The 19,704-nt window shown below is 40.5% G+C and overlaps 1 protein-coding gene across 1 annotated transcript; it reads left to right on the top strand.

Annotated features, from left to right (window-relative positions):
- Nucleotides 1-1,399: 1,399 nt before the first annotated feature.
- sh3gl1b (SH3-domain GRB2-like 1b) lies at nt 1,400-18,393 on the top strand. Its single transcript, XM_054729982.2, has 9 exons — nt 1,400-1,630; nt 6,578-6,646; nt 7,208-7,280; nt 8,757-8,900; nt 11,509-11,642; nt 11,772-11,930; nt 12,151-12,254; nt 12,373-12,506; nt 17,981-18,393. Exons 1-9 carry the CDS (start codon nt 1,586-1,588, stop codon nt 18,172-18,174), a joined length of 1,056 nt encoding a protein of 351 aa, XP_054585957.1. The 5' UTR covers nt 1,400-1,585; the 3' UTR covers nt 18,175-18,393.
- Nucleotides 18,394-19,704: the final 1,311 nt, after the last annotated feature.

Below are 19,704 nucleotides of genomic sequence, written 5' to 3' on the forward strand. Positions count from 1 at the left end.
CAATTTGCCCATTTTTAGAAACTTAACAGTTACGGATCTTCTTAGATCTCTGCAGAGGATCAGGCATTTAGATTTGTGAGTTTCATATGAAGGGTATAAATCTATAGAAAATTCTGCATGTACACTACTGTAACACAACTCATGCAAAAACAGAATCTATTTCACACAACAGTACTCTTGAAAACATGAGCAGGGTGTGAAATGTTTTTATTTACTTTATTCACAACACACACACACACCACAATCACTGTGCGGCATCATGTCGCTGAGCTGCATCGGGCCACATCACCTCATCCACATCGCAGGCTGTATTGTCTCTTGCTAGGCACCGCGGGAAAAACACCCTGGAATGGCGAATCCATCCTTGTAAGGCCTCCGCTGGGATATCACCACAGGCCACCTCCACTGCCCGAGGTTCTCTCTAGTGTATGGTTGTCTGTCATACACCTTCCGTCTCCACGATAAGAACTCTACAGGGTTCAGGAAAGGGGAGTAGGGTGGCAGACAGACGTTTAAAAAGTGGTTACTGTTGGTGGTGAACCACTCTGATTTGGTTTGTTCCGTGGAAGCGGACATTGTCCCAAATGATCACATAAATGTGATGTGCGGGCCCAGGATGGTGTTGTTGGCGGTCCAGGAGGATGTCTTTTAGCTCCTCTAGGAAGGTGAGGAGATGTTGGGTGTTGTAAGACCCAAGGACAGCATGCCGATGGACAAGCCCCTCCGAACCCATGGCCGCACAAAGAGTATTACCCCCCCATTGGCCAGGAACCTCAGTGATGGCTTTTTGGCCAATGTTACGGCCTCTTTGCCTTAGTTTCTGCAGGTTGAAGCCAGCCTCATCCAGGAAGAGGTACTCATGAGGTCTGGCCATCGCGTCCAACTGTAATATCCTCTGTGAAAGTGTGAAAGTGCACAGGTGTTCAGAACAACAGTCAATCAGGTAGCACAGTATTGTCCAAAACTAATGTAGACCACTGAGCAACACAGTTTATCCACTAACTGTACATTGCAGAATGAAGGGGGCTTGGTTTTTGATGCAAATACATTTTCTCTTGCGAATGAATGTTGTTTTGTAAATGCTATTGTTTAGTGTTTCTGATGTTATTAATGGTATTTTGTTCTGTTTCGTATTTCATTAAATGATAAAACATCATCTAAATAAACCAAGACAAGCATAAATGAATTCACTAGAAAACCTGGAAAATACCTGCTACATCCAGCAGGGAGCAGTAGCTGGCCATCTACTTTTGCTACCTTCATGTAAACTGCGGAAAATTAAGCTTCCAGCTGGTTGTTGATTTAAAATAACGATTCGTAATGTTTTTATTGTTCATATTGTTTTCTTGACATTTAGATTTCCCTAAATCGTTTTTGCACCATAATTCGAAATAGGAGTCACTCCTAGCGTGGACGTGTTCAGTTGGCGTGTCCCGACTCGGAGTGACGGCTGGGCAGACCTATTATTTCTCCGAAGTGTTTTTTGCACCGGCCCATTTTTTGACACAGTCTATCGTTAATTTTTGGATTATCGCGCCCTGTTTTACACCGTAGTTGGAAGCAGAGAAAAGCCCCGGGGTTCAAAATGTCTGTAGCGGGGTTGAAGAAGCAATTCTATAAAGCCAGCCAGGTTTGCAAACTTTTCTCCGATACCGTTAGCTGCTAGCTTATTTTAGCATGGAGAGCTAACCAGCTTCATGTTTAGCTGCTGTTGACAGCTTGAGTCATTTTGTGAAAATTTGACTTTAATTTTGCTCTAAACATTTTTCAATAGTACATTAAAATGTTTATTACCATGTCGTGTGTTTACAATTAATAAATTAGCGTTAGTGTGTATATAAACATTTCTTTTTAGAGGTTGTTGTTTTTAATGCTTCATACAGATGCACAGAATCTGATTTTGTGAGTACACATCTTGGGATTAACGTTAACGTTGTCTGCCCAAGGATGAGTAGGAATTATTCCAGTGTGAAAAAGAAAACACCGTTCGGAGCAATTGGCTGCAGCACTACAGTCAGGACTGAAACGGAAAAGTCCTTTGTGTTTTTATAGCAGTAAAACACAGTTTGGTGTTCAGTCTGAAAGGATATTAAGCCAACTTTTCTTCTCTGAAGTTTAAAAACACTTCAGAAATGTTTCAACGCTATGGAACTAAACATGTATCGTTAGGTGTCGTAATCTTAGTGTGAATGCTTTTAATCAGATCCATCTGACTGAAGGGAGGAGAAAAAAAAACATTTTTTTTTATCTAGTCTTTTTCCTTTACCCCTGCTGAGCTAAGCAGGAAAGACATTTGGTTTCTACCTCTTCCTGTTAGAGACAAATCTCTGCTGGCCTTTCGTGATGTGAAGAAAATCACATTTAGAAGTTGTTTGGGTTTAACTGTGTTGAAAATTATTAACAGAGGAGAGTTGAAGTAGATTAGCGCTTGATACAGGAAAGACACCGTGAATGGTGTAATCACTGTGTGCTTTACTTTTATTTGACTGCATTGCAGCTGTTTTTCCTGCCAAAACTCCACCAGAGTCAATAACAGGCCACATAGCTCACATTTTACTCAGAGTGAAGAGGAAGCATGCAGGGAGGTGGATGTGGCAATGAGATCTGGGCTCTATCCCACTCCTTGTTTTTCTATTTTGCTGTTTCCCCTGTGTTTTGTTCCAGTGGATCTCTGTAAAAACTAATCACAGCCCTCAAATGTTAATATTGGTGGAAAACAAGTACTTAGAAAGGCGGTCTGTCACATGAGTGTAACAGATGGTAAATGTAGAACAAGTTTGTACAACGTAAACAGTCGACATTAGGGATGTTCGATCATAACTGTGGTTATTTTTGCTAAATTTGTAAATCAGGATTTCTCATTCAGTTGGGAAACACTTCATTTATTTCTCCCCTTCAGGTGAAAACATTGCTGTGGTGCTGCACTTCAAAATTGGAGTGCATGATTCAACTGTTTCTTATGACCTGAGTTTAATTTACTAAAGCTTTACATCCTCACAGGATTTATACATAATTGTATATTTTGAATGCATATTGCATTATTTTAAGAATAGATGTTATGTAAAGCCTCATAAAATCAGACTTCACATTTATATGTGATTGTAGCGAACAGAACTGAATGTCAGAGTTAAAACTTTGATCATTACTTTTGTCGTAGTGTACCAAGTCAAATGATTGTTTTATTAATGTTCAGACATAATTTTAAAACAGAAATGGTTAATCAAATCAATTATATATATATATATATATATATATATATATATATATATATATATATATATAGTCTAGCTGATTATTAGTCACCTAAAGAAAAAATGGCTGCCACTGCAAGCGTTTGGATGTCTAAATAGAGATTTGGCATCAGTGCTCATGAAAACGCTTTTTTGTGCGGTTGTGTGTTCTTGTTTTCAATAATCTTGACACTTGGAAATTGAAACATATGCAGTACTATTTAATAATTAACAGTGTTTTTAGTGTTGATGTCAATGTCTAATACTTGGAAAGTATTTAAATTCTGCAGTTATACATTACAAGGTCACAACCTCTAATACTATACTATACTATACCAAGTGTAATTGTAAAGCACATTTAAAAATAGCATGACAGCTGACTATGTGCTGTACAGATAAAAATTAAAACATGATATAAAATATTTTGTTGGGTCGCCCTTAGCTTTGATTATATCACACATTTGCTGTGGCGTTATTTCAATACGCTTCTACAAGATTTATTTCCATCCAGCGTTGCATTAATGTTTCACCAAGATCTGCATTGATGATGGTAGAGTCTGACCGCTGCACAAAGCCTTCTCCAGCACGTCCCAAAGATTCTCAATAGGGTTAAGGTCTGGACTCTGTGGTGGCCAATCCATGTGTGAAAATGATGTTTCATGCTCCCTGAACCACTCTTTTACTATCTGAGCCCGATGGATCCTGTCATTGTCATCCTGGAATATGCCCGTGGCATCAGGGAAGATGGAATAACCTGGTCATTCAGTATATTCAGGTAGTCAGCTGACCTCATTCTTGGAGCACATCCTGTTGCTGAACCTAGACCTGACCAACTGCAGCAACCCCAGATCATAACACTGCCCCCACAGGCTTGTACAGTAGGCACTAGGCATGCCTCTCTTCTTACCCTGATGCACCATCACTCTGGAACAGGGTCCATCTGGATGCATCAGACCAGTTTTTAATAATGTGTTGGGACAGTTCTTAAACCAGTTTTAGTCGTTTCTAAAATCTCCTTAGATGTTTTCTCTGCTTGATGCGTACCAATGATCTGACCCTTCCCTAACAAACTTTACATCTTCTCCACGACCATCAGATGTGTCTTTCCACACGGTTGTGTAAGTAACGAGAAGCAACTCATTGCACCAGTTGGGGTTAAATAACTTGTTGCCAGCTGAAAGATTATCACCCATACAGTAGTTATCCAATAGGAGGCTCCTACCTGGTATCTTAGTTAAATCCAGGTGGAGACTTTTTGGGGGCTTGGCAGTGTATATTCCAGTTATCTGCAGGCAGTTACTACCAGCCAAGCTAGATCATTGATCTTATGGTGTAAATTGTCATTTAGTATGTCTCAAATTTAAAGGGTGGAAGAAAACACAGAGCATAAGTTAAATTTGTTAAAAGATATTAATTGATTTAGCCTTTGTTTTCATTCTACTGAACAAAATGATGGGATTAACATCAGCCAGGGTACGCTGTTCCAACATGCACACATTTCACATGCTTCGTTGAAGCACGTAGATCATATCAGGAGTTAAAGTACAGCTTAATCTGGAAGGATTAGTCTGAATTACAGTTTAGTGCCAAGTTGATTTGGGCTAAAACCGATTCACAAGGAATGATATGTGCAATGGATTCCTGAGATTGTTTTTGTTTATTCAGGTGCAGGTTGATGACATGCGGCTGAAAACTGATGTTGATGTTCAGTAAAAATGGTTTTGTTAAAGGTCTAAAGTGACTGATCAGGTCAAAAGTAAATTTTTATTACAAATGTAGCGTTTTGAAATAATTAAAAACTAGAAAGCTACAGTTTTAACTGATGTCCAGTAAAATATAGATACACCAAAAATCTGGCTGGTGATTGGAATTGGCCAACATGATCAGGATAATCTGTGATTGGTCATTCTGAAAATCCAGATTTTTAATTATTGATGGCATCACCCAGATCAGCCATGTGGAAGATTTTACTTTCAAAATCATGATTTTGAGACTACCCAGAAATATTAAAAACATATAATAAAAGCTGTAAAAGAATCAGAAATCAACATATCGGCAATCTAAACCTGAGACTACTTGACTTCAGCCATGATGACAGAGGCAGCACTCACTCTTTGTTTCCTTGTTTGATAAATATTTAACTTTGCTCTCTGTTTCTTGGCGTTTCTAGCATTGGTGCCAGTGTGGAATTTATTAGGACATGATAACTAGTTTTCCTGTTGTGGCTTTATTCCTGTGCTTCAGACTCCTTGCATATGGCATAATGCATCCTGATAGCTTGGATGTGAGTTGGAGCTCCAGCCCATTTGAGTGTGTGGGAGTAAATATGACCCACTGAAAATGTTGTTTTCCCTGCTGTCTTTTTATAAATCCACTGTAGTGTTTATCTTGAGCTTAGATTTGGCTTTGAGATGATGTACTGGTATGTAGATCGCTCTGATCCCTCTTTCTCATCCTGTTTATACCAAATCTTCTTATTTGTGGAAGTTTTCTGCTCCCATTTCATGACCTTTTGTTTACATATAAATAATAATGTTGGACAGTTTTGTTTAGTAGTCAACAACTAAGACCCAGAGTGTTGCAAGATTAACCTACACTGCAGGAACTAGATCAATATTTGAGCTTTTTTAGCTTCTCCAAAGAGCAGAACGAAGTGTGATGCTGACATCGATCTTAGATCTTCTCAGAGCAATAATTAAATGCTGAGTCTCAGCTGCATCTTCATTTGTGACCTGAATCCCTCAAGGCCTCCTGTCACGAGCTCAGAGCAGAAAATACAAGTCTGGTTCAGAGAAACCAGTTCCTCCGCTTGCTGTTTGTTTGAATACGTTCAAACGTCAACGGAGAAGTTGAGTCAAGTACGTTTATGATGTTTCAAGTTTAATGTCATGAGAAAAATTTAAAAAATCTAGACTGTTCCAGTTTGCACAGCAACAGTAGATTAGAGTCGTGTAGGACTAAAATCTGTTTTTCCTCACAGATGAGTGAATACACCAAGAAAAGGAACAACGTGAGTCCATGTGGACGTGATATGTCCAGCAAAGTGTCGTACGTCATCTGCAAACGTGTGTCCAGGAATCAAATGACTGGCTTATGTATAAGTAGTGGAGTAAAAATGTTTCTTTTTTTATTTAGCGTTATTCACAATAACTTTTTCTTCGGTGGATGCGTTTTTTTTATAATAACTATCCCTGGGGACTAAGGTCAAAGGTTGCATACACTCCACTGCGTTTCCCATGTTCATGTGTTAATGAGTGGACATCAGAGTTTGTCATTTAGATGATAGCCTAATGACTTGGCTCTCAGTTGCTTTCCCTCATTTCTTCACATTGTCTTCTTCCTTGTAGATGGTTAGTGAGAAAGTGGGTGGAGCAGAAGGAACCAAACTAGATGATGACTTCAGAGACTTGGAACGGGTAAGAGGCATGAGAGACCGTGTAAATCAGTGTCATCGGACTGGATCTTTTTTTTACACATTGCATAAACAAACTTGTTTTCCTGTTTATATTTCCATGAAAATTTTGCAATTCCATAAAATGTCAGCAGCTTCACTCTTTCAACTTGGAAGTTTTTTTGTTTTTTTTTTAAAAGAAAATTAAAAGTTGGCTCATGAGATCGCATAAATGTTCATTTGCACTAATAAGCAAAAATGTCTAACTGAACAAGCTGCTGCTTCTGTGGTGTAAATATTTTATGTACTGCTGGTTTCTTTGGGTTTTAACTTTTTGAAGTCAAAACAAGCCAGAAGGAGCCATCACTGTGGGCTTTTTTAGAAAAATTTTGATCATATTTATGTAGTTTGTTTGAGACCAACTTTGAAACTAATTGCAGTCAAAATTATGTAGACCACATTGTTGAGGCGAGACTCTGCAAAAGAAAATAGAATATTGGCATTATAACCAGATTTTTAGCAAATCTCGCTCCTCTGCTTGTCCTTGTTGGTTCTTTAGCTGATGGTTCCGTTTGTGTCCTTGTAGAAAGTAGATGTAACCAGTAAAGCTGTAGTGGAGGTGATCTCCAAAACCTCAGAGTACCTCCAACCCAACCCAGGTGAGAGGAAATCCTGTTTGCATCTGTATGTCTAAGTGTTTTTCTCCCCAGAAGAAGCTCCAGTGGTGCTCTGCTGCACAGTGGTGGCCTCATGGAGGGGGCCATCGGCTTGAACACTGCTGCTAACCACTTAAGCCGGGCGTACACTGTGCGACTTTTTCACTCGTAGCACTCAGCTTCAGCTCAAACTGTACGACTTCCTCGCAGAGCAGATCTCACGAGTCGTGTGCTCACACTGCACGACCCAGTTCTCGGATGCGTCCTGACTGCTCACACTGTACGTCTGGTAGCAACACGTCGGCCTTAAAAATATGCTAAAAATAGCAGTTTTTACTCAACACGTCAGACTTTTTTGTCTTGTCTTGCCTGTTGTCCTTCGGGAGTGCTGCAGGAGGACACACAGGGGTTTATGGGGGTTGGATGAGGAAAACAAAATAAAGAGAGTAAATCTGTGTTTTGTGATCAGTTTAATTTGACATGAACACGACAAACACGCTTTCTTGACAATCTTTGTCAGTAAAAAAACGTGTAGAAACAAAAACGAACAGCGTGTGTTATTAGGGAAATAGCGAGCGACCGGTGTTGATGCAGGATTGCGCATGCGCCGTGAGCGGTTCTGATACATTTTGGATCGTGGCTGCTCGCAGCGCCGCTTCAACAGTGCGATACCCTCACGAGAGACGAGCGAAATATTAAACACACCAGAAGTCCGTGCGACCTCACCACTGCTGATCGGTAGCTGGTCACGTGGTGTTAATCGCCTCTCGTAACCCCCTGTACACTACACGACCGCTCGGCGCAAAACTCGCCCCGATGTCGTGGATTCTCGCACGACTGGAAAATCGGCTCAAAAAAGTGAAAAAGTCGCACAGTGTATGCCCGGCTTTAAACGTTCTCCCTTTCCTGATAACATTTTACTTTCTTTTACATTGAATGTGCTACGACTAGTTTACCCGTTAAATTATAGATTCACTAGGATAAATACAATAAAGTTTGTCTCTCACTAAATAGAATATTTACTAAGAAATCACAATGTAACCACAGAAACATTACTTAGTATTTATGTTGTGTGTGTGTGTGTGTATGTGTGTGGGTGGGTTGGTGTTGGTGTATGCGTGTGTCTGCTCTGTCTTCTCGATCCCCAGTGAGTCGTGGAGGATGGCTGCTTATACTGAGCCAGGATTCTCTGGAGGTTTCTTCCTGTTAAAAGGGAGTTTTCCTCTCCACTGTCGCTAAATGTTTGCATAGTATGAGGATTGCTATAAAGTCACTGACACTAGTCAGTGATTCGATGCAATCTTTTGGGTTCCTTATATAGGAAACTTTTTACTGATTGGCTTAATGAACTGACTTGTATTGGAATGTTTACTATGTGAAGTGCCTTGAGATGACTCTTGTCGTGATTTACTGCTATATAAATAAACTTGAATTGAATTAAATTATTTAAACAGAAATGACTTTGATTTACCTTTGCAGCATCGCGGGCCAAGCTGTCCATGTTAAACACCATGTCTAAGATCCGTGGTCAGGTGAAGAACCCAGGTTACCCTCAAGCTGAGGGGCTGCTCGGGGAGTGCATGTCCAAGTTTGGACGCGAACTCGGGGAGGACACAAACTTTGGTAAGACTGGTTTGTTCTGGTTTAATGCAGCGAATGAGTAAAGTGTGTAATTACCTGTTTAGTAGGTGAGGTGCATGTGTGTGCATGCCTGGTATAAGTTTATAGTTCATTACTAAACAGCCAAAATAGTAAAGCAGTATTTGTAAAATTCCTTTTGCCTTTTTAAATTTTTGGGCATTTTTCCCAAGGGCGCAGATAGGATTTTCAAACTGGGGGGGACAAAGTTCCAATGTACCCTCCCCCAAACACACACACACACACATGCACGTACACACGCACGTACACATACACAAGCAATTGCAAGAGCCTTAAGCTTGGTTTATGCTTGATGCATTTACTTAACGCTTGATGATGCGGCTCGCGGATGGAACGCGCTTCACAACTTGCAGCGTTTATGGTTCATGCGGCTTGTCTCTGCGGTGAGCCAATATTCTCCCAAACTGTAGGGGGCAGCATGGAGCTCTACGGCATGCATCCAACACTACACCATAGTAGAAGTAGAAATTACTGTTTACAACATGGCATTCCAGAATTTTTAACAGCGTTCTCGTCTTTTCCGACAGTGCGAGCTATTTCTCTCCAAGAATTATTAACAACATGTTGATCACGGTGATCTCTGAGAGCTGAATCATACAAATGTCTGTATTTACGAACCTCTGCCATACTAGTTCTTGCCAGTCCGCCATGTATTTCCGCGTCCGACCGTCCACGTGGTTAGTAAATTTCCTAGGTGCGCGGTGCGGAAAGTTTGGGCCGTGCGGAGGCGCGGTGGAGGGACGTGGTTGTTAAAATGACGCAATTTTGCCACGCGGAGCCGTGCGGACCTCGCGGACGCATCAAGCATAAACCAACCTTTAACTAGAGCTCAGTCAGTTTGTGTAATTTCATCCAATGGTTTACAAAAAAGTGAACACTATTATATACGTGTTTGAAGCCATTATGCAATGGAACGCTGGCAACAAAGCTCTGCCTGATCAACACTGTCCAAGTCAGTCAATCAATCACTAACCAAAACCTCATGCTTTATGTAAAGCATGTTTTATTTAAACATGAACTGATTTTCAGCATACCAAACTTTACAGAAAACATAAAAAAGCCCTATGTAAAATTCTGCACATAAAATATAATAAAAAACGATATTCACATCACTTAGAGCAGTGGCTCCCAAACTTTCAGTCTCTGACCAACAAAATTTAAATTTATGAGGCCTATCACCCCGACTCTTGGTTTCTGAGTTAGTTGAAAAAGTGGCACAATGAGAACACAATCAGCATCAATAACCAATATATATTGACCAATATATTTGCTTTTATCAGTTTGCTTTGATTTATAAAAATTAGTCGCTTTCTAATTGCCATTAGAGATATTTACATTTCTGATATTTACATTTTTTTTTCAAGAGGATTTCAAGACCCCACACTTACATGTTTGTGACCCCAAGTGGGGTCCCATCCCCAACTTTGAGAAGGACTAAATTAGAGTGCCTTGCTTACCAATGAACTATATATATATACATATATACAGTATATATATATATATATATACATACATATATATATATACTGTATATATGTATATATATACATATATACATATATATATATATATATATATATATATATATATATATATATATATATATATATATATATATATATATAAGTATAAAAACATGTAGTCTACAAGACAGTTTTAAATTCACTCAGGCAAACAAATGAACTGTCCAAAAAAAGATGAAGTAAAGGACCCAAACACCTCTCTCCTTCTTCCAGTCCCCTCTACATAATACTGGGCAGTTTCACGTCTGCTCAAACTGTCCAGCCCTTTGGGCGCCAGAGTTTTTACAAGAAAATATTAAATTTTAGCATGACTATTTCAAAAGGTCGCAGCTTGGATATGGTTAGAGATAAAGCTAAACTATAGAAGAGAAAAATCTTTAGTAGGACCCAAAGTTTGTGTTGGGAGCAAATTCACTCATCTAATTTGCGTATTATGATGTCATCAGGCTGCCGTATTTGAATGCATAATTTTTACAGATGTTACTTCTTATTTTTAAGCTATTTTGAAATTTTCATTAAATTTGGAAAGTTTTAATTTATATATACATAAATAAAACTCTTTTTAAATGTTATGTTTTACTTTCATTTTTATGATTATGTGGCACACTTTGACGTCCATATCTAACGCATCGCATCTGCCCCTTTTTTATGGCCTTTTTTTACATTGTCTCTACGTCTGTCATGTTAGCGGTGTTTTTACCATCATTTCTACATCCATCACGTCCCGGGGGGGGGAGGGGGGAGGGGGGGGGGGGAGGGGGTTGGGGTCAATCTATATCTGGGTGGGACAGATCCCAACTAGGAGTCACATTTTTTCTAGTGTTAGAAATCTTCAGAAATGGGAATTGTGACATCAACAAGACATCGCCATGCTGTGGTTTTGTTCTGCTCAGCAGCTGGACCAGGCTCATTCACTGTGCTGATTGAAATCACCTGGTTTAGTTGCTGAGCTGAAGAAAAACACGGCTTGTAGATGACTTGTTGACGATATACTTTTCCCATTCCTGGAAATCTTCCCTGAAATATTTTTGTCTTTCTCTGGCATTCAGGAATAGCTCTAGTAGACGTTGGAGAGGCCATGAAGAGATTAGCAGAAGTCAAAGACTCTCTAGACATCGATGTGAAACAGAACTTTATTGATCCATTGCAAGGGTTGTATGACAAGGACCTCAGAGAAATACAGGTCAGTAATGCTTTTCATTTGTTTTACAAGTGTTGTTTAGCACTCGTAAAATCTTAAAACGTTGTTTTTTTTTATCTGGTAAAGTGAATGTATTACTACTATTTAAACATTGTCTCTGACCTTTTGTAGCACCATCTGAAGAAGCTCGAAGGTCGTCGACTGGATTACGACTACAAGAAGAAGCGTCAGGGCAAGATACCAGACGAGGAAGTCCGACAAGCCCTGGAGAAATTTCACGAGTCTAAGGAAGTGGCTGAGACCAGCATGTACAACTTGCTTGAGACTGACGTGAGGACCTTTTTACAGCTTAAACGTGTGGTGGCTTCTTTTTTCCACCAAGTATAATTTAAAGTCTGATTTTTACAACTACTCACGATCTATTGTGATTCCGATTCTTGGGTTGGTGATTCAGTTCTGAATCGATTTGCAATCAGTTCTCTTAGTAACAGAGCGTCAACGTGTGTTTGTGTGTGTGTGTGTGTGCGTGCGTGCGTGTGTGTGTGTGTAGATCGAGCAGGTGAGCCAGCTTGCATCGCTGGTGGAGTCTCAGCTGCAGTACCACAGACAAGCTGTACAAGTGCTAGAGGAGCTATCTGACAAACTGCAGGACAGGTAAGTGGACAGGACACACCAACAAGTCCTCTGCTTGAAGCTGTTCCAGGTTTGCAGCTGATTCATTCAGACTTATGTTTTATATGATTTTTTTATATGAATTAATCTTTTTTAACAGAATGAACGAAGCTCAGTCTCGTCCAAGACGTGAATACACACCTAAACCTAAGCCCATGTTTGATTTTGGAGACAACAACCACTCGAACGGTGGCTTCTCTACCTCGATGGCCCCTCCCCCATCACGCAGCACAGGTAAAACACCGATGTAATGTAGATTGTTTCTGTATTCATTCTTCTATTTACGTTACTGTCAAAGACAAATTCCAAGTTACATTTTGAAGGGGACATGAATGAATGAATGAATGAATGAATTTTATTTGGTACAAGTAACAACTGAATCCAGTTGATCTATGGTTCCAAAAGGGTATAGGCAGAAGCAAAGCTTAGTGTTTGCCTACCCCTTTTACCTTAGACTATCACCATGACACTGCAACTCTAAAACATACAGGTTTAAAAATGTGTCTAAGAACTTTAATTTTCTTCCATATCAGGAAATGAAAGAATGAACAAAAGAACTATTGCAACACATAACAAGAAATTTACAAGGCATATCAACCTCATTTTCTCTACTATAACAAAAAATAATATTTTCTTTATAACATCCCTTAAAGCTCAACATGTTAGTTATATTTTCAGGACAACAGTTCCAGATATTTATACCTTTGACAGACATACAGTGATTTTTAACCACAGTACGGGTCTCTGGTTTTTATGAATAATAAAGAACCTCTCAGGTCATAAATAGATGTTTTCATTTGGAACAGAGTCTGAACACAATTAGGCAGAAGTTGGCTTTTTGCTTTATACATAATTTGTATTTGTATTGAGATGAAATTGACTAAGTCACTGAATTTCAAAATGTTCAAATGGATGAATATTGTGCTACCTTTTGTAGCCTGGCCTGCCAGACTCGTCCTCTGCTTAATTCTGCACATAGAAAGAGTCTGGTAACTCACAGGCAGAGAGGCACTTGAGGGCGGGACTTGGCAGCTCAAAAGTAACCAATCAGAAAAAAGACAGAAATGCCGACTGAACCGCACAACGCTGTAGTTTTCTAGTTGTAGTTTTTAAAAAAAATTAAAGAAGGCATCTGGCAACGGGGCAAACATCTTTTATTTTTTTAGAAGAAATGCTTTTAGCGCTTCTACTCGTGGTTTTAAAGACATTTGAGTCATTTAGAACTGAGGAAAGAGCCGCAACGAACTCCGCCGCTGTCTTCGTTGTTTATGAGAAACTGACTGTCGCTGTGTGTGACGTCCGCGACGCAGTAGTTTTTTAGCTGTAGTCAAAAATGGAGTCTGGCAACGGTGCAAACATCTTTCTTTAGAAGCAAGGCTTTTAGCGCTTCTACTTGTTGTTGTAAAGACGTGTCCAAGTCATTTAGACAAGAGGAAAGACGCAGCGAACTCCGCTTCAGTCCCCATGTTCAACAAACTCGACGTTATGGTGTGTGACGTATGACATTCACCGCTGATTGGCTCGGTTAGAATTCTCACGGGGTGGGTTTATTTGAATAGGAGAGTTCCCAGAGCCTTTCTCTGTGCAGAATTAAACAGAGGAGGTGTCTGGCAGGCCAGGCTAGACCTGTTGCATAATTTTTCCTGCTATATGTGTCTGTACTGCCTCTATAAACACTCTGTGTTAAAAAAATGAGTTTTTGGTTTTAGGAGTTATGTGCTTAAAACAAGCTGTTTAAAAAATTCCCTGTTTGTGATGTCACACACAAGAAACTAGCACAGAACCACCTCTCTTGTGCAAGTCCGAGCTCCGAGCCCCTCCTATATATCAGAGCTTCTCAGCTAATAGCAGCCTGATCTGGGGATGGGTGAGCTCCAGCTTATTTACTTAAAGTGACAGAACCCTGAAACTGCTCATTCTGGAAGGTACTGAAACTGTTAGGAAAGAACTTCATGGTGTCAATCTTAGAACCGTTACAACTTCAGAATAAAAGTCATAACATGCCCCTTTGGTAGTTGTGGGGGTCCAGAAGAGGAGTCGTTGATCTGATCGTTCAAAACTCTGAGCTCTCCTCTCCTTTAAAATCCTGCAGATGCTAATCTACAGTCTGTACATTTGCCAACATGATTGCACCATAAACAAACACCAGTAAGAACAAAGGAACAAAAACAACCTAAAACTCCTCTTGTAGTTTACTTTCTCAATGACAGTTCTAGATATTTTAGTTCAAAACTCTTAAAATTACATAATTTAGTTATTGACAAAGACAAACTGATAAATAGTTTAACGTGTAAGGTATTCTCTCTGTGTGTGTGTGTGTGTGTGTGTGTGTGTGTGTGTGTGTGTGTGTGCGCGCGCGTGTGCGTGTGTGCAAGTGTGTGTCCCGCCTTGTTATCTAGTTGGCCCTTCTCCGACTGACCTTGCTCCCTTTTCCTGTGACATCAGCAGACCACTCCTTTCTCTTTGCTTCATTGTCCTTTCGGAAACCAGGATTGTGTGAGTCACAAATTGTGTGTGTGTGTGTGTGTGTGTGCGCGCGCATGATATGATATGATATACATGGTAGTTAACAGCAGCTGCCCCTCAGTGGCTTTCATTATGATGTGTTGTGAAAACAAAAGAAAGAAGTGTGTCGTTTTTGTTTGAAGCCCACATCCTGTCTCCTCAACCATTCCACCTTAACCTTAAAACTGAGTTGACTAAACTCAACTGTCTTGTTGTTTTAGCATTTTGTCTGCTCTTTGATCTGAAAACAGTGAAGCATGAAAAAGGACTAACATGTGACAGCCTGCATTAGGAGAGTAACGGTACGCTAAAATTGTATTCAGTTTGGTTCAGTGTCATTGAAGAGCTTGGTTCGATACATTTTCTGTATATATTATTATAATTATTTAATTATTTAATATCTAAAGTGGCTCCTATAGTGAGCAGAACCAGGTGTTATCACAAGCTGCTGATCTAGCGTGATGTCTTTAATTATTTCACAGGTTATTTGTGCAGCTATGAGCGTCACGCTCATATAGAAAAGCGTTGTTTGACTGTTGATGCTCCGTGTTTTGATTTCTGCAGCGAGCCGTAAAAACTCACGTCACACCACCCAGAGTGTCTTCTTTAAAACTCGTATTAATAACAAGCTTCCTCTGTGCCGTATTTTTCGTTGTAGGATGAAAACTTTACATCAATTATCCCAGGCGAGAAGTTCAGCAGACATGTTTGTTTACATTTTGACGCTGTGTGCCTGCAGTGTGAGAGAAGGGAGGGAGGGGCGACGCTCCATTCAGCATCTCTACAGGCTCCACAGTAGCAGCGACAATCAGCTGGTTTAATCCACCTTGAAAGGCGTTGATCAGAATTTGCAGATCACATTTTTTAAACGTCACTCAATACAGCATCAGGAAATTTTATCTGCTCCACTTAAATCATGCAAATAAAAATTCATTTTTTAACGTAAAAAATAAACCAAAATGGTACACAAGTGGGCCGAACCGAACAGGCTGAACCAAAATGGTTCAACACTCCCCCGTGAACCGTTACACCCCTAGGCTGCATGTTGGGATGGTGTTAAACATTTAACTATCAGTAACACATAAGTAACTGTCAAGAGTAGTGGTAACTGACTTTTTTAGTGATTAACACATATTTTTAAATATATTTTTAGAGTATTTTGGTTATTCTTGTTCTGTTTTTTCTCTTTTAAGTAGCCCTATGATACACCTACTCTATGTTTAAAGCATCAAACTGGAGTTTTCCCTCTGTCAGGAATTGCATGATTGTTTTTAGAAATCTATAAAAGTGAAAGTCTTACCCTGTGTTGTGATGATGAAGGCAATATGTCTTTTTGTTTTTGCTAAGCCCGCCCCCACCTCAAAGAGCCCCATGAAATCTGATTTGAGAGCCGCTCAGCATTCACCACCAGTGTTGGTCATCTGCTTACATACAGATGTCAATCAGAGTGTACACACATGTTTGCTAAAGTACCTAGACTGATGCGGAGTCAGCAAAATAGCTTATAGACAAGCCTTTAAACATATGTAAGAATTAATAGCACAACGTGAGAATAATTATTGTGAAAAACAGAAGAAATAGTGTTTTAACTTGGTTGGCCAACTAGAGATGCACATTCACGAACAAGGAGGGATTCCGACCAGCTGTAATCATGGATGAAGGGGGTGGGTAAGGTTGCAATAATGTTGTTCCACCTTTAGATGCTGCCCTCTGTGGAAAAAAGCTCTTGGTTTTTTTTTTATTTAACCATAAAGTTGAAGTCCCATTAGTTGTCACACACACACACACGTGTGTGTTAGGGATGCACCGATGGATCGGCATTTGATCCCAATCGGCCGATAGCGCCCCTATCGGTTTTGATCGGAGTTTTAAAAAAAGATCAAAGCAGACCGATAGACCATTTTAGATTAGGTTACATTTCCTTTATTCCCAGATTATGTAGTTTGTAGCACTCATTATAATGTTGTAGAAAATTTCTGGCCAATCCACGCGATCGGTATCGGTGATCAGCATTCTTTGATATCGGTATCGGTGATCAGCATTCTTTGATATCGGTATCGGTGATCAGCATTCTTTGATATCGGTATCGGTGATCAGCAGCAAAAAACCTGATCGGTGCATCCCTAGTGTGTGTGTGTATGTGTGTGTGTGTGTGTGTGTGTGTGTGTGTGTGTGTGTGTGTGTGTGTGTGTGTGTGTGTGTGTGTGTGTGTGTGTGTGTGTGTGTGTGTGTGTGTGTGTGTGTGTGTGTGTGTGTTTGTGTTTAGACACCACCATGCTCTATAACCATTTGGTGGTTTAACCCCCAATCCAACCCAACCCCTTAAAGCTGACTGTCAAGCGGGGAGGCATTGGGTCCCATTTCTAAAGCCTTTGGTATGACCCGGCCAGGATTTGAACCCCAATCTCCCAGATTCAGGGAGGACACTCATACCACTAAGCCAGCGAGCTGGTCTAACCATGTGTAAATAATTCACTTTTAAGACCGTAGCTCAGATATTTTCCTAAGATTTACACGTTTCCTTTCTCAGATGAAGTTGTCACCCAGTGCTTATAGTGCAACTTTAATTACTCCTTTCCTTTTGAGGCCAAGCAGCCTTCCTTTGAGCCTGGGCTGTGACAGTTGGTTCACTTTGCAGATTTGCAAGTTTTTGAGGAAGTTTCCAAATTGTCCCAAAATGTTCACAAGGATTCTGGGTTTCTTCATAAGAGTCGTAGGGCTTTGAAGGCTCCTCTGAAATAGGCTACTGTGAGACGGTGCCAGCGCAGCAGAGTTGACTTTTTTCATTACAAAAGTGTTTTTATTTTTCTGCTTCTGTAAAGTGGTAGTGAGTAAATGAGAACAAGTGACCAAGGCTGTCCCTTCCCGGCCCAGCCAGCAGGGTGGTGGGTGAACTTGACACAATGAGAAAATTGTCTGGCAGCAAAAAGCCGAGTTTGTCTGAGCGTCCATTGCTGCTGGTGGACGTGAGGTCAGAGGCAGAAAGACAAAGCCAATGAGGCCAGTCCCACAGGGACCTGGTGTTGGTGTTTTGGTTCATGGTCAAGGACTTCCTCGATAGGATTTATAAACTCAACTTGTTTGCATTAGTAAAAGAAAACATGCTTAGTGAAATGCAAAAGCTGAGCACTGTGCGGGCCCTTTGTGTCTGAATGTTTGAGTTGCCTTCTAATAATTTCTTCCTCGCCTCCTGTTTGTTTCAGCTCCGGAGCAGCCGAGCTGCAAGGCGTTGTACGACTTTGAGCCAGAGAACGAGGGAGAGCTGGGCTTCCACGAGGGAGACGTCATCACCCTGACCAATCAGATCGATGAAAACTGGTATGAGGGCATGCTGAACGGCCAGTCAGGATTCTTCCCTCTCAACTACGTGGAGGTCCTTGTTCCGTTACCGCACTAATATAAAAAATGGAGCTATACAAGTAGACTGAAAGAGGAGCAGAGGGAAGGAAGGAGCAGAACCAGTGAGGAGGAAGATAAGGTTTCATTTTCACTTTTAGCTCCAGCGTCATCGCCACAAACAAGCACTTTCGTCATTATGAGATCTTGAAATGATATCAAACCAGAAGTTATCCATCTGGTTTCTGGAAAAGTCGAATGAATGATGCGGAGAACAGAGACGGAGCATTTTGATCCATCATCTGAAAGTAAGAAGAGTTCCTTAAAGACGGACTGGTGACTCGGTTTTAAGCAGTACTTCTTCATCCCAGATGAGAGACACAGAAACTAGTTTCACTGGGGTGACCCACTTAAGTAGGTCCACTTAATAGGTTTTATTCTGAATCAATGTGTGTAAGCAGGACTGAACTGTCATTTCACAACTAGAACAAATGTAATGAGCCCTTTATGCCTCCTGCGGGCATCACCAAGTTTTACACCCATCTTAACTAAAATGAACTACTAGAATTTGTGAAATTAGTTACCTGACAAAAAGGAAAGTATTGTAGAAACTTGAGCCAAAATAGTGTCTAACTTGTGATTTAGACAGTTCTGACTCCAGTTTTGTTTTATTTCATTTTAAAGTAGTTGTCTGGTTATTGGTTTTAGCTTCCAGCAGATCCGATAGAGTGGTTTCCCTGTAGCTTCAGCGGGTTAAAAGGTTTTATGGTAACAGAATATATGAGAAACAGCTGTAACAGCACACGGGACACCTCCACTCACAGACCCAAAGGTAAATGCAGAGGTTGCACCCTTTTTGTCACTTAATGCAGGTGTGTAGTTGTTGCTAAGAAACGACCGATAAATATGGTTACCTGCCAGTCTGTTCAACAGAGGAAACGGAGCCAAAAAGACTTTAAAATGCAATATAAGTGTTGAACGCTTCTGTTTGTTAACCTGCTAATGATTCTGTAACAGCCATATATACATGTAGTTCCTGTGCTGTTTATTGTACTTATTACACTTTGTTTTTTTTTAAAGCCATGTCAGCCCTGTTTAAGGCACCAGGTAAGTCCACACAGTGCCTGATTAGAAGAAGCTGCTGGCAGCGACGTAGTCTTTTCTATTCGTCACCAAGTCCCCGCTGTTACTGTCTGTGTCTCAGAGAATGTGAAACTTATCTGATCCTGTAACTCTGATCGTTCAGAGACGTTTCGTCTGTCCCAACTTTAGGCTCATTAACTCGGATGTGGCATCTTTTCAGATGAGGCTGGATTCTTGTACGTGGACTTTAGCACAGCTGCATCCAACATTCGCTGCAGAGCAAATGAAGGAAGGAGGTTGATTCAAAAGGGAAAACATCCAGGAGGAGTTTTGGACAGCTGTTACCTAAAATAATGCACCGTTTGCTTTCAGTCGTAAGGACATGAAAAAGTTGAAATAGTGACTTTTATGGGCCATTCCCATCTGTACCGGGCCGGCCCGGACCGGGTAGCGTAGGTTGTTTACATATCTGGGTGGCCTGGTATTTTTCCGGGCCAACCAAGGCTCA

This window comes from Nothobranchius furzeri, chromosome 8 (genome assembly GCF_043380555.1).
Source record: "Nothobranchius furzeri strain GRZ-AD chromosome 8, NfurGRZ-RIMD1, whole genome shotgun sequence".
Classification (NCBI taxonomy): Eukaryota; Metazoa; Chordata; class Actinopteri; order Cyprinodontiformes; family Nothobranchiidae; genus Nothobranchius; species Nothobranchius furzeri.